At 33.5% G+C, this 14,376-nt stretch overlaps 1 protein-coding gene across 1 annotated transcript; it reads right to left on the bottom strand.

Annotated features, from left to right (window-relative positions):
• Nucleotides 1-1,326: 1,326 nt before the first annotated feature.
• On the bottom strand, nt 1,327-5,835 carry LOC149565550 (uncharacterized). The gene is made up of 5 exons (XM_089819063.1): nt 5,203-5,835; nt 3,773-5,021; nt 3,352-3,636; nt 2,286-3,221; nt 1,327-1,947 (listed from the first exon to the last, which is right to left on the bottom strand). Exons 1-5 carry the CDS (start codon nt 5,700-5,702, stop codon nt 1,510-1,512), a joined length of 3,408 nt encoding a protein of 1,135 aa, XP_089675189.1. The 5' UTR covers nt 5,703-5,835; the 3' UTR covers nt 1,327-1,509.
• Between the last annotated feature and the right edge of the window lie 8,541 nt (nt 5,836-14,376).

Genomic DNA, 14,376 nt, shown 5'->3' with positions numbered 1-14,376 from the left:
TTGCTTTTAATCTTTCGTGCATGCAATTAGATCAGATTACATGGTGAATGTTTAATTGGTGAATTAAAGTATAAGTTTTATTGGTTCCTAATTCACCCACCCCCACCTTCAGTCACCTAGTTTATACTACATTTCAAACGGAAACATCCCAACATAGACTTTTCTCTTCAATATTTTGAGAAATTTTCTAGGAATTTCAACCTCTGGGTTGAGTGATATTGAAATCCTGACATTTAAATGTGATAGAGTTGCCTAAGACTTTTTTATTTGAAGGACATTGCCTATTACTTTCAAAATATGCAGGAAGAAAGGCCAAAATTTCCTAAGGACATTTTGAATTTCCATCCAATTTGGAGCAGACCAAATAATAACTTGCTTTTTTTCACCCTTTGGCGGCCATGTGAAAGCCCTAAACAAATAGTAACCCACATTCTAGAATTTCTTTTTCAAAACCCTGTCTTGCATGTTGTGTTCAATTTAAAGACAACCAACAAGTCTTTGAGCAACATCTTTCAAATATCACATAAATACCAAGCTTCTTGCCCTAGATATAATCAATCTAATCATTAAAAAAAAAATAGATGGCAAAGCATTTGCATCCATGCAAATATAAAACATCACATTTTTAAGCCGACTATTTTCACTCTTAATTACCTTAATCATATCATCATTTGGAGTGAGGGAAATGATCTTTAGTCTAGAAGAAGGAACCGTACAATTTTTTCCTCCTTCAAGGTCTCCATTTAGTCCATGTCTTCTGACCCCCAATAATTTGCTTGTTCCCATTCCATCGACAACCATGACTCTTCCAATGAACTCTACTAAAGATGGGCACTCTAGTCAACTTTCATTTGCAAATAAAGTAGACATATATGTCATTTTCTGCAACTTATTGTTCTCTACAAAAAATAGTTTACATTATTTTCCCATTCTTTGTGGGAGTATTTGTATCAATCATGGATTCGTCTATATCAAATATATATAAGCCTTGGGACAAGGGTCGAAGCCACAAATGAGTTTGGAAACTAAACCAAGGGAACGGGATGGTGACATATCGTCTTCTCAACCTGCACTCGCACTAGCCAACTCTCTAATATTCATGAAATATAATTTCAAAATTGATAATTATTTCAATCTAAATTAATATTTCACTAATTCACTACATTTTAATATTAATCTAAATTAATTTCTTACTTTTTCTATATTACTAAATTAATCTTTAACTCCAAATTTGTTTTACACCTCTTTATTTTATTTTAATAACGAAAGATAGAAAAGAAGAGTAAGTTGCTATCAATTTTCAAAATCCATACAAATCAGACAAGATTGATAAGAGTGTTTTTTTTAAATTAAATAAAGAAGATATTCCATACATAAAATATTAGAAATCAAACACTTCGATAAGAGCTAAAATGACAAAAGCTTCTAAACACCAGATATTCAAAGTAAATAAATGACACTTCGAATACTTGTTACTTCGTTTTTCCTCCTTCACCGCGTCATATGCTGCTAACCGGTATATAAGCTGTCAAGAATTCTTCGCACTATGATTAAAGCTCTCCCTTTTTCCCCTTCATTCACCCTGGCCCGGAACCCCTTCTCTATCGGAACATTCATCAGCCTAACATCATTTCCAAAATCTGGGGTTTGTAGAACTGTAATCATCAATTTGTTTCCAGGTGGAAAGGAATGGCAATGGTTAAAGGAATGGCGATGGTTAATTGCAGATTGAAATTCTATGTAAGGATTACTACCAGACCTTACAAGCAAAACATATATAGAGATTTCACTCCATGAGCTTTTCATTTCTAGTGAATACTCTCCTTTCTCAACCTCAATGACTCTTTGGCTGTCGATCACTTCAGAAAACACATTTGCATTTAGCTTGAACAATGCTGCGTCCACTGGCATCCCTGTTAAGACAACATATCCTGATAGCAGCGGACTCTGAAACACATAAAACAGCAACAAATTAGGGTGGGAATTAAATAATTGATACAAACGTAAAACACATAACCTTTAAAACACTACTTAAAATTGTAACATCTTTTTCCCTCTTCAATACAAACGGAAAATCTGAAATATTGTTTTTAATTTCCATAGTGTAATTATTTTTCATCAACGTTTTGAATCGTCCATCATCATCAGAATGAACCTAAAAGAAAGCACAAGAAATAAATTTGTTTTCAGTGAAAAAAGAAACGTCACTGAATTCACTTTTCACAGGATCTAAACTTGTTTTCCACTCAAAATCATTTTTTTGTGTAAAGAAAAAGTGGTATTACCGGTCCACTAATGCAGTTCTGTACCCATTCATATCCATCATTCGGCTCTGCAACTGATGACATTTTTATTTTGAAATACCTTAATTCAAGCTTGAACATTTGAAGACCCGATGGAGAAGATAAGCTTGATATTTGTTTGAGATTGGGACATTCCGACACTTCAAGAGACTGAAGCCCTGTTAGAGAATCTAATCCTGATATTGTTTCCAACTCACGAAATATAGACAATTTAAGAGACTGAAGCCCTGTTAGAGAAGATAATTCTGATATTGTTTTACAGTCACATCCCCACACTCGAAGAGACTGAAGCCCTGTTAGAGAAGATAACCATGATGTTTGCTTCAGTTGGAGACTTTCCAGCACTTTGAGAGACTGAAGCCCCCTTACAGATGATATCAATGATAGTCTATCTAATTTGAAACAATATTCCACTTTGAGAACCTGAAGCGCTGTTAGAGAAGATAGCCCTGATATTGTTTTCAATTTGGGGCATTCCCACATGTAAAGAGTATTCAGTCTCTCTAGCTGCTCTAAGCAAATTTCTTTTAGATTCCCCATGTGTCGAAGATTCAATGATTGAAGCCTGGGACAAATCTCTCCACTAATTAGCAACTTTGATATATTATCTAAATTGCCAAAGTCTATGGTTTCAAGTCTATTCATCCGAATCCTTGCAGAAGAACCCAAATTAGCTGAATCTGTAGCTTTGCTCAGATCCAAATTCCCGCTGAAGGAGGCACCCTCCCCAGACCACAATGACAGTGATCTTAGATTGCTAAGTTGTTTAAGTGATTGCACGAAGAATGTTAGATCTGTGCTCTGGAAGGAACAGCCTATGTTTAATTCTTCTAGATGATTGAACATTGCTATTAAATCTGGAAGCTTTTCCAACGACCGAGAGTAGTAAATCTTCAGCACTCTCAACTTGAAACTGGCCTGGCATTCACAATTACTCTCAAAAAATAAATTAGTTTCAGTAGTAAACAATTTTCGCGAAAGAGGTATTCCAAAATGTATGCTCTGCCATTTAGGGAGAATTGACTTCCAGAAAAGAATAGGGAAATACCTGAGTATTTGTCTGCAACTGTTTGTGAAAACTGTTCCACAAATCTCCCACGCTGTTAACGGACAAGCTGTACAATCTTCGTAGAGGAATCCAGGAAGGAATACTTTCTAATTTGCCACCAAGGTAATTACGATTATCTATGTGAAGCCACAAGAGGTCGGTTTCAGTAGAGTCATTTGAACTACCTATAAAATAAGTAATTATGGCTTGGAGGGACGGATCCTTGAACGAATGGAAACACCTGCCCTTTGTTTCTGCCAGAATTTGTTTAAATCCTTTTGCTTCCTACATATAAGGATCAGGGTTAACGGTGTGTTAGGGGGTGGATTTCTTTTAGTAGAAAGTAAAATACATAAATTGAAATGGTTTTCAGAAGCTTTCTATAGCTTAAATTTCAAAGGAAAAAAGAGAAGCAGCACACCATAGATTTAAGAATGTCTGATTTCCACAACCGAGGAAGGCCCAACTCATCTGCCATTTGTCTCTCCAGATCGTGGAGGTGATCATGCATTTCAAAGCACTGGAAAATACAACCGAACAGGGACACCATAGATCTAAGAAGATTTGCTCTCAACAGCCGAGAAGGGCCCAAGTCAACTACCATTTGTCTTCCCAGATCACACAGATGATCATGCATTTCAAAGCGTGGGCCTTCTATCCCCATAGAACCTTGAACCATAACCAGTTCAAGTAGGCAGTTATCTTGCAGGGTTTGAACTGCATGCTCGGCGCTCCAACCAGATGCCTTCCAGATTGTCATAACCTCACTTTTGAAATGAAATTCACCCGGTAGTTTCTTATTGAAGAAACAAGCTATGTCTACAAAAATCTGTTTCTCCTCACTATCCAAACCATCAAAACTAATTTTAAGTCTTTGCATTATATCCTTAGGCTGGATTTTGCTGACTTTCTCCAGTTCTAACTCCCAATAATGTTCCTCCCTTCGATAAACATGGGCACCCAGAACCATGAGGGAGAGAGGTAAACCTCCACAGAAATCTACAAAGTTCTCAACCAGTTTCTCATATTCAATGGGTGGATCCTGTCCACGGAAAGCATGTCCACAAAAGAGGAGTTTAGCATGATCTTTATCCATTTCCTTCATCTTGTAACGGATATCTGCACCCCTTAACACACTCTGGTCACGGGTTGTAATAATTACCAGGCTACCAGAGCTCAGCATATCTTCAAGTAAAAGGGCATCTAACTGGTCTTCATGATCTATATCATCTAGGATTATAAGGAAATGCAAATGCCTTGCCCTTCCCAGATGATACTTCAGCTTTCCTACTCCATCATGCGCACTCCTTATCTTTATATCTTTTATCTCTTGATTATTAGGGAAAAGATCTTCTAAAAGCTGAATTTGCAAACAGTGCAATTCACCTCTGGCATGTGATTCTCTCACATCAGAGAGAAAACATGATGCATGGTAGCCTGAACTCTTCTTGTTAAACAATTCTTTTGCCAGGGTAGACTTACCAATCCCACCTAGACCAAAGATCCCTATTATGATGACCTTGTCCCTCGCTCTCTTTGAACAACACCTTTCAAAATCTTGCACAAGTTCAGAAAGTCCAATAGGATACTTTGCAACATCTAATGCTATACTTCTTTTCTTTTCTTGCACTACTTGTATCACACGAGACACAATTTTTTCACACAAATTGCTGAAATTCAAAACCAGGAATCTCTTCAGAAAGTCATCATACTAGGGTAAAACGAATCTAATGTACTGGACAAAAGAAAAAAACATGAAAGAAACGTGATTGATACAAAACAAATGACAGAGGAAAAACATGAATGAATCAGAATTGATACAAATGAGAAAATAAATGACAGTAATCTTACTCTTGATACTGGGCAAGTTCATAACCAGATATATTTGAAGCAGATTCAAGACAACTTTTCCATTTATGAAGCTTATCAAGATTCCTGCCTTTCCTTTGATAATCAACAAATGCTGCAGCATACTGTGACTTCTCGTTCTCAATGTAACGTAGCTCCCATGGTTGGACATTGTAGAATACAGGAATAAAGACAGCATCAGTTTGTTGTAACATTAGGACAAGCTCGTCTAAACACCATGAGGACTCTGCATATCGTTTTGAAAAAATGGCAATTTGCACACGAGATGAGCATATACCGTTATGAATGGCAGCCGTAATTGGATCTCCCCCTTCTATCTCTTCGCGGTCTAAAAATGCCCGGCACTGTCTAGCCTTAAGAAGCTCGTATAGTTGTTTAGCAAGGGTTTCCTTGACATCAGGGCCTCTATGACTGAGGAATACATCATACAGTTTACCAGATACAATTGATCTTGCCTTAGCAGACGAGGAGGAGGAAGCCATGAATGGAGAAATACAACTGCAGATTTTACTGAACTCTCTAAAGCGGAGTGGGCTGGATTTGATAAAGGGATACAGCAATACCGAATTGTTACCAACTGTAAAACTCGGAGTAGGGTTAATTATGTACACTGCATAATTAAGGAGGAAGAAGAGAGAAAATTGTGGGGTCAATCGCAGAAGAATTCATTATTTGAAAGCGAGGGTTTAGAGAATGTGCATAATGGTAGCATCTTGGCATTTAAAAAAGAGAAGTTGTCTCGAATAATTCACGGCTTTCAGAACCAAAAGCAATTATTTTTCAGCTCTTCGCTTTATACAAAACAAGAGGCGCAAGAAGATGTGTCTTTATTAGTGTGGTGGATTGTGGGGTAGAAGATGAGTGAAGTTTGTGAAGTTGTATATTTAATGGTAAAATTTATAATTTGTAAATTTTGACATTACACTAAATAAATTAAAATTTTGATAATTTATTGTAGATGAGAAATAGAAATTTTGATATTATTTTAAGAAATATTTAAATAAGAAATGTGTCTTTTGACTTAAATCATATAAATCTAAGATCAATAAGAAAAATAATAATGATCATAATAACATAATAATAATTTTGGCTTATAAAAATAATGTAATAGTATTGGTATGATTGATTTACTCATGATTAAATTATAGATCGTCTCATGTGTAAAAAATGAAGTCTTGTAATTATTAATTTAATAGTGCAACGATTTAATTTTTTTTAATTAATATAATTATATAAGTATTTGCTAAAACAAATTATAATTAACTATTAGTATATTTAAGCTGAGAGGCTTTCTACAGTGGAAGCATCAATCAATGTAAACTTTTATCAATTTAAAAAAAAATTGACGGTTGTATCAAAGTCACTCCACAATAAAGTTTTGAAACGAATACCACTTCATTAAGCTGAGAGGCTTTCTACAGTGGAAGCATCAATCAATGTAAACTTTTATTAATTTTAAAAAAAATTGACGGTTATATCAAAGTCACTCCACAATAAAGTTTTGAAACAAATACCACTTCATGTTTCCCAACCTCCTGCCACATATTAAATGAAACTTACTAATAATAGAAGAATTTCAGCAAGTGAATCGACCACTTCAACATAATGAAACGTTTGTAACTGAATCTTTCTGGAAGCAATATCACTACTTTATTTATCCGCCTATACAGAGGAGAGGAAGCAGGTGAGACAGAGACGGGCACCAAGCTGAGCATTAAAAAGAGTTTCTTGATTCGTCTCATCAATTTCAGTAGCCCAACTTTCCAAAGGCCTCTTCCTCACATTCACAAATTTCTTTCTCCTCTTGATCTGACCCTCAAATCTGCCTCCTCTGTGAACTAGGTAAGCCTGAGATTTGAATCGGGGTTAAACGGTTTCAAAATCTTCAAACTTCAAGAGGCAAATCTGAGAGAGTATGAATGGACTGAGACCATCAACATGGTTTGATCGATCGTCTACAAGAATAGGTCATGAAATGATATTTATATATCTCTTTTCACCCTTGATTTGTAGCCAGAGCTAATCGAGTTTCTTGAGAGCGTCGAGCTTGCACGGAATGCGGGATACCAATTTGGAAGGAGCACCTGCCAGATAAGAGTTGCAGCCCTGAGTCGGCAGAGTCAAGGCAGGAAAGATTCGTCGACATTTTGAATGCCCTGTATATTGCGGTGCATCTTTCATCAGAGTGGGGTTTGAGATTCAACATTGTGATTTGCCCTGGAAGTTGGGGATTTTATGCTAATTTCTCTAAATCATGTACTTGTTTTGTGTATCTTTCTGTCCAAGACTTCTTTGCTGTGTCGAGGTTGGATTTTCCTTCAAATTATACAAATTACATTGGTGGATATGATTTTTTTCTTTGAATTTCTTTGGTTCATTTCTGTGTTCTAGATTGCTCAATGGATCCGCTCATGAAGCTGATTTTTTCATTCACAGACAAGTTGTCTTCCAAATTAGGTAATTTGAATTTCTTTTTGTCTCTTACGTTTCATAACTAGGAGGCTCTGACTATCATAGCCATAGATCATGTCCATATATAAACTTATAGCTTCCAGTTTGATTTTAAAGAAATTTGTACCATTGGTTGTTATGTGAAGTTTATCAAGAATATGTATTTTTGATAAAATCTTTTAGAATGTAAAACTGTGTGTTTTATTAGTCTGTTAGATTAGTTAATTCGAACTTTTGTTGTTCTAAATGGTTTAGGGCTTCAACATTATGCAATTTATATTTTTGTCAAATTACTGCACAAACCTTTCAAATACGCTTGATGTGAACTCTCATTACAGCTTTACAAACCTTTCTATTTTCTCTGGTCATTAATGGAAGTCTTTCCACGGTCTTTTAACTCTGAAGTCATCGATGGAAGTCATTCACATAATATAAACAGCACTAATCTACAGTATAAATTGTGGAAATCTTAGATAAAATAAAATTCAATATTTAATCCAAAAAGGTTAATGAAAATTAAAATTTCATTGTTTAATCCGAAAGCTTTACACTCCTTTCCAATTTCTTTCATTTTGTTGTCATTCCACATAGTACAATCCAGAAAGCTCTACACGCCTTTGCATTTTTTATCATTTTGAAGTTATTAATGGAAGCTATTTCACATAATTTAATCCGGAAACATAATTCACATGTGAAAATGTTATATCACAAATAAAATCCATTAAGCTGAGAGATATTGAAACAATTAACTTTTTTGAAAAAATTAGATAGCCATTTACTTGTCTTATAATGAGAAGTAAAGATAGAATTAAAAGAGTCACTATAATAAAGAGTTTGTGGCCATATGTTACATGTTTCGATTTCTTTCCTCAGAATCAATTTGTGAATACATTAGCAACCGGGCAAGTGCTTTTTGATCCATCAAGTAGGTGCTTTTCTGATCTATCCCTATAGAACAACATGAAAACATGTCTTTTCAAGATCGTTGCAGGAGATCAAAGTCACTTTTAAAGGTGACAAGCAGCAGTTTTCTACAGAGGAGATCTCTTCGAGAGCGTTCATCAATATGGAGATTATTGAGACTTGTTTGGGGCCGACCACAATGCATGAGTAATAATTTTGGGGCTAAATGTGATGATATGTTGCTCTCCTACATATAATGATCCATCTTTATTAGTTTAAATTTAGTAAACATTAAACATTTAATAAAGATTTTATTTTTATAAAATGAAGAATAAACTATTTCTATGTTCCCAAAATGCATTTTCTTTTAGAAGTTTCTATTTTTTATAGATTTTTAATGAGAAATATTTATGTGAACTATATTAAAAAGTTGAAATATTCTAAAGACATAAAGTAAATATATAGAAACTTCCTACTTTTCTAATTGAAATAAAAAGTTGAAATATTCTAAAGACATAAAGTAAATATATAGAAACTTCCTATTTTTCTAATTGAAATTAAAGATGTTAAGAAATAGTGAGAAACTTTTATAAATATTAAAAAAGTGTCATTTCATATGTATAGTTCAAAAGTCTATAGAATATTTTTAAAAGTATATAGAAAACTAAGATGTTTCTATATTTTTCAATTGTTTAGTTACAGATACTTAAATAAAGTAAGATTATGAGGATTTTTTCATATTTACACTCATAATAAATTCTTAGTTTTAAAGTTTTATTTTAATAAAAATTATATATTTTTTCTATTATTAATAATATTTTATAATTTTCTATCAAAGTAAATCAATATGATTAGAACATAAATGGCAATATATATATATATATATATATATATATATATATATATATATATATATATATATATATATATATATATATATATATATATATATATATATCATAGATTTTAGAGAGGAATAATTCATTAGTAATAATTAGCATGTCATGATATTAGTATGGTGAAATATTTTGATTATTAATTTTTTTTTATTGAGACAATGATTTGAAATGACAATGAGCGTGAGGATATGAACTACAAAACTAATTTGTAAGAATTAACACCCTAAATTATATAATTATATAGATACTTAATATTGGCTTCTCATAATTGTCACAATTACCTATTCTTAAAACAAGTTATTCAAAACATGGGATACGTGCATGCCTTTCAAAGATTATATATTCTTAATATGATGGAATAACTAACACGGCACTAACAACTACTTTTTTACTAGCCATTTAAGAATATCAAAATAAATATGCATCTTAAACCCAAATGCTAAAACTTAACCCTTACCCTAATCCTAAATAATGAATGTACATCCTAAATGATAAACTATAAATCCTACTTGAAGCCATAATCCTAAATGGTAAGCCCTAATAGAAAATTATGTAACATAACATAAATAATAAAACCTAACCTTAATAGTAATAATAAATGTTAAACCTTAACTTCAAACATAAAATTTAAATGATAAACCTAAATGTTGAACCCTAATCCTAACACTTACCTTTATATAAATTCTAATATAAATCATATCCATAACCATATTACTGAGAGAGAGAGAGAGAGAGAGAGAGAGAGAGAGAGATGCATACATGCAAATATGTGATATGTAAAATATACATATGTATAGTGTATATTTAGTTGCATACTATGCCTTCACATACATTTAATTTAATTTAATTTTAACCTTTAACCAAATTGTAATATAACATTAAAGCCAACTTTAAATCAAATTAAATTTACTCTAATCCTAACATTGCGTCAATAATTTCTAACCCTAAGTCTCCTGAAAACATCAAGCCAAATTGAGCCCTCATGTTAAACTAATTCTATACTTAACCATCTTACCATTTATCACAAATCCAATAAATTATGATTCCTAAAAATACACCTTCCTAACCCCAATCCTTCTAAATTTAAATTAACACTACATACCAAGTTGAACTCTACCCTAAGTGGCATATGTTAGTGTACATAATTTTATCTAAAAATACATATATGTGTGTGTATGTGTTTGTGAGTGTGCATGTGTAAGAGAGAGAAAGGGAGGAGGCGGGGGGGGGGGGGGATATGTTGAGAGTAGTGAGGGGAGAGAGTCCATAAGTCGTTAATAAGGAGTAGATAGATATGAGATGGAAAGGGAGATGGAGAGGGAGAGTGGGGGAGGTAAATAAGGGGAAAGATATAATAAGAGGAGAGAGTTGGGAGAAACATATAGGAGGAAGGGAAAAATATTAGGTAGACAAAGAGAAGGGGGAGATGAGAGATGAAAGAGATGAGGAAGATAGAGAAGGAGGAGAGTTAGAGATATGAGATAGTGTTCAATAAGAAGGATAGTTAGGGCTCATAATAGAAAAAGAGGGTGATGGAAGGGGGAAAGAGGGACAAAAACATAGAGTAATGTCATAGGGACATGTGAGAAAGAGATTATAATAGGATGAGAAGGGTGTGAGAGATATGAAGAAGACATAGTGGGTAAAGAGGAAGGATGATATGGTGAGAGTGAGGAGAGTAGAAGATTAGGATTGTGTGTGTGTGTGTGTGTGTGTGACAGAGAGAGAGAGCACTTCTTAGAGTGGTGTTTCTATTCTACCAAAGTAACAATTTGTCAATGCTCAATACAATCACTCAACTTTTAGTACATAGGAGAGAGTGGGAGAAGGGGGGAGGCTGACCAACATGTGGTAGAAATAAATTGCAAAAAGGATCCAAGATATGGTGAGAGTTCACAATAACTCTTATGCTAGGTTAATAAGAGGTAAAAGAAGAGATAGAGCTAGAAAGAAAGAAGATACCTAGAACTTAGAATAGAGAGAGATGGTGATGGAGGATAAAATAGGGGAGGGTAATTACAAGGCAATATGTGTGAGAGATGGTATGGGAGAGAATAATTTGTGTGTGTGTGTGTGTGTGTGTGTGTGTGTGTGTGTGTGTGTGTGTGTGTGTGTGCGTGAGGGAGAGAGGGGGGGTTAGTGTGAGAGAGGGTAATTATGCAATTATACTTTCTCTCTTAACTTCTCATCCTCTTTTGCAACCTCATGGGAAGGGATAAGGGGAAGAGGGCATACAAAAGAGAGGCAGGCGGTAGAGACATGACATAGAGCTCGAGAAAGAGGATAGTTAGGGTTTAGGATAGACATAGAGAGAGAGAGAGAGAGATACATATATAGTCAATATACACACATGCACACATATACATAGAAAGAGAAATGGTATATACATAGACACACATACACACATATATAATCAAGATATATATACACTAACGAAAAATGAAAATCTAATTTCTACCCTAAATTTAATTTTAATTACATGAATCAAAAACATTGAATGGAGAGAGAGAGAGAGAGAGAGAGAGGGTCTTTTCAGTCAGTGTGAATGCATCACTTGAACTTAGGGGTAGATATAGAGGGTAAATAGGGGTAAGAGATTGTGAGAGGAGGGAGAGGGGACTTAAAGAGATAAAGGAGGCAAGGAGGCAGAGAGATGATGTAGAGACAAATGATAATAAAGGATAGGATATGGTAAGTAGCGGTGGAAATAGAACAAAGGGAGAAATGTAGGAAGGTATGAGGTAGAAAGAGACAATGTCGAAGGGGAGAGTGATTAGGTAGAGAGAAAGAGAATAATTAGGGCATTGAATAGATGGAGATGGTGATGGGGTGAGGAATTCGGGAGAGAGAGATGTGATAATTAGCAGATGGATGACAATTATGGTCCAAAAGAGACAAAGACATGATGAGAAGAGAGAGAGAGAGAGAGAGAGAGAGAGAGAGAGAGAGAGAAGAGTGCCTAGAGATTGAGAGACATGGGGCTAGGGCTATATGGTAATCAAGAGGAATAGATGGTGAGAGGGGGAGGGATATAAGAGAAAGAGGGAATGGTAGAGGGAATAGGGAAGAGATGGGGTAAATATAATAATTAGGGAATATGATAGATGGACATGGTAATGAAGGAAGGAAGAGAGGATAATAGTGATAAGTGGGTGGATGGGGGTGGGGGGGTTAAATAGGAGAAGATATGTTGATAGGAGGGTGGGCAGAGAGGGAAAGAGAGTAATTATGGGGGGAGATATATGTATTATATGTTTGGGGAAGAGAGATGTGTGTGAGAGAGTAAGGGACATGACATAAAGATGTATAAGGTATTTAGGAGGAAGCAATTACTAGAGGGGTAGGTAGATGGAAGAAAGATAGAAGGGGGAGTGGGGAGAGATAGAGGTAAATATAGTAAGAGGATAATTTAGGCCCGAGAGAGAGAGAGAGGGGGGGGTGGGGGGGGGGGGGGGGGTTAAGGTGTGGGGTAGGCATAGTTTGAAGGATGAGAGATAAAGAAACATGATAGAGTTTTTGAGAATTTAATTTAATGAATAATACATAAACCATGTATTATAAAAGTTGAAGCCTTAGTAACTCTCTAACTTTTGATTTCCTTAAAGAAGTCCCACTATGACCTTTTCTCTATTGCAAATAATAATCTACCTTTACGGATAAAACTTAAGCTAACACTAATTCAAATGAAAACTCTAATTTCAATCCAAATTTTAATTCTAATTAGTTCAATAAAAAATAAAATTGATTGTATTAATTATTATATAGGTGGTGATTTATTTATTTATTCAAAGGGAATCTATTTCATTAAGCATATTTTTGAAGTGAGCATATAAAATCTATAATGTACCATAAAATATTATATATATAATAATTATTATTTATTCTTGTAAATTACTAAATCATAATAATATTAAATATTTAATAATTAAAAAAATTCATAATATATTAACTATAACAAATTATAATTTTAAAATAATGTCTTTCATTTTGCATCGCAAGTGCTACTAGCTTATATATATATTATATATATATATATATAATAAGTTGAGAGATATCCTTCTCGAGGCGCCTATTTTCATAATTTCACTCAGTGCAATAGGTGTCTCAGAAAGATATCTCTCGGCTTATTTTATATATATATATAATATATATATAAGCTAGTTATTATTTTATTACTATCAATGTAAGATTGGAAAATAGTAGCTAGTAAAATATAGTGTAAACTTAAAAAAATAACATTTTACAAATTACAAAAATAAACATCAATGTAAAACTAATAATAAATATGTTTAAAATAAGAAATATAAAACATTTAATTCTATATTTGAACTTGGTAAGAAAAATAAATAGTGATAATTAATATTGATTAGACATTCATTTTTGAGGTGGAAGATAAAAATGATTGTTTTTTTCAAAAGTTATTCCACTTGTCACAAATGTGGAAAAGATAAAGTTGTAATTAATGCATTTATTAATACATCATAGAGTTGTTAGAAAATATTTGTATTTTTATTGAAGAAAATTGAATTTTCTCATTACCAAAAATAGAATGGTCTAAAAAATGTGATTTATAAAACAATAAAAAAATTAGAAAAAAAATATAAACATTTGAAATTTCTTTTAATCTTTTAAATCCTATGAATTGATTGGTCAATTAAATTGAAAAATTGAATTGAATGAAAACAATAATATCTTGCCAAAGGTAGGACCTAATAATAACAACGGGCGCTTCTGCCATAGTTCCTACCATTGGTGGTTCTTTGGACATGGTGGATTTTATCAAGTTTTTGTATTTATTGGCAATATTGTATAGTGGCAATTTTTTTTTTTTTTTATTGTAATCAATTTTTCGATACTATGCTTTCAAATGGCAGAGTGTGTAAACTAAGTGGCCAACCGAGAA

The sequence above is a fragment of the Cupressus sempervirens genome, chromosome 3 (genome assembly GCF_028749045.1).
Source record: "Cupressus sempervirens isolate cs-2001-9-10 chromosome 3, ASM2874904v1, whole genome shotgun sequence".
Classification (NCBI taxonomy): domain Eukaryota; kingdom Viridiplantae; phylum Streptophyta; class Pinopsida; order Cupressales; family Cupressaceae; genus Cupressus; species Cupressus sempervirens.
Note: the sequence above shows the minus strand (reverse complement) of the source record. Positions and strands in the feature narration are given on the sequence as shown.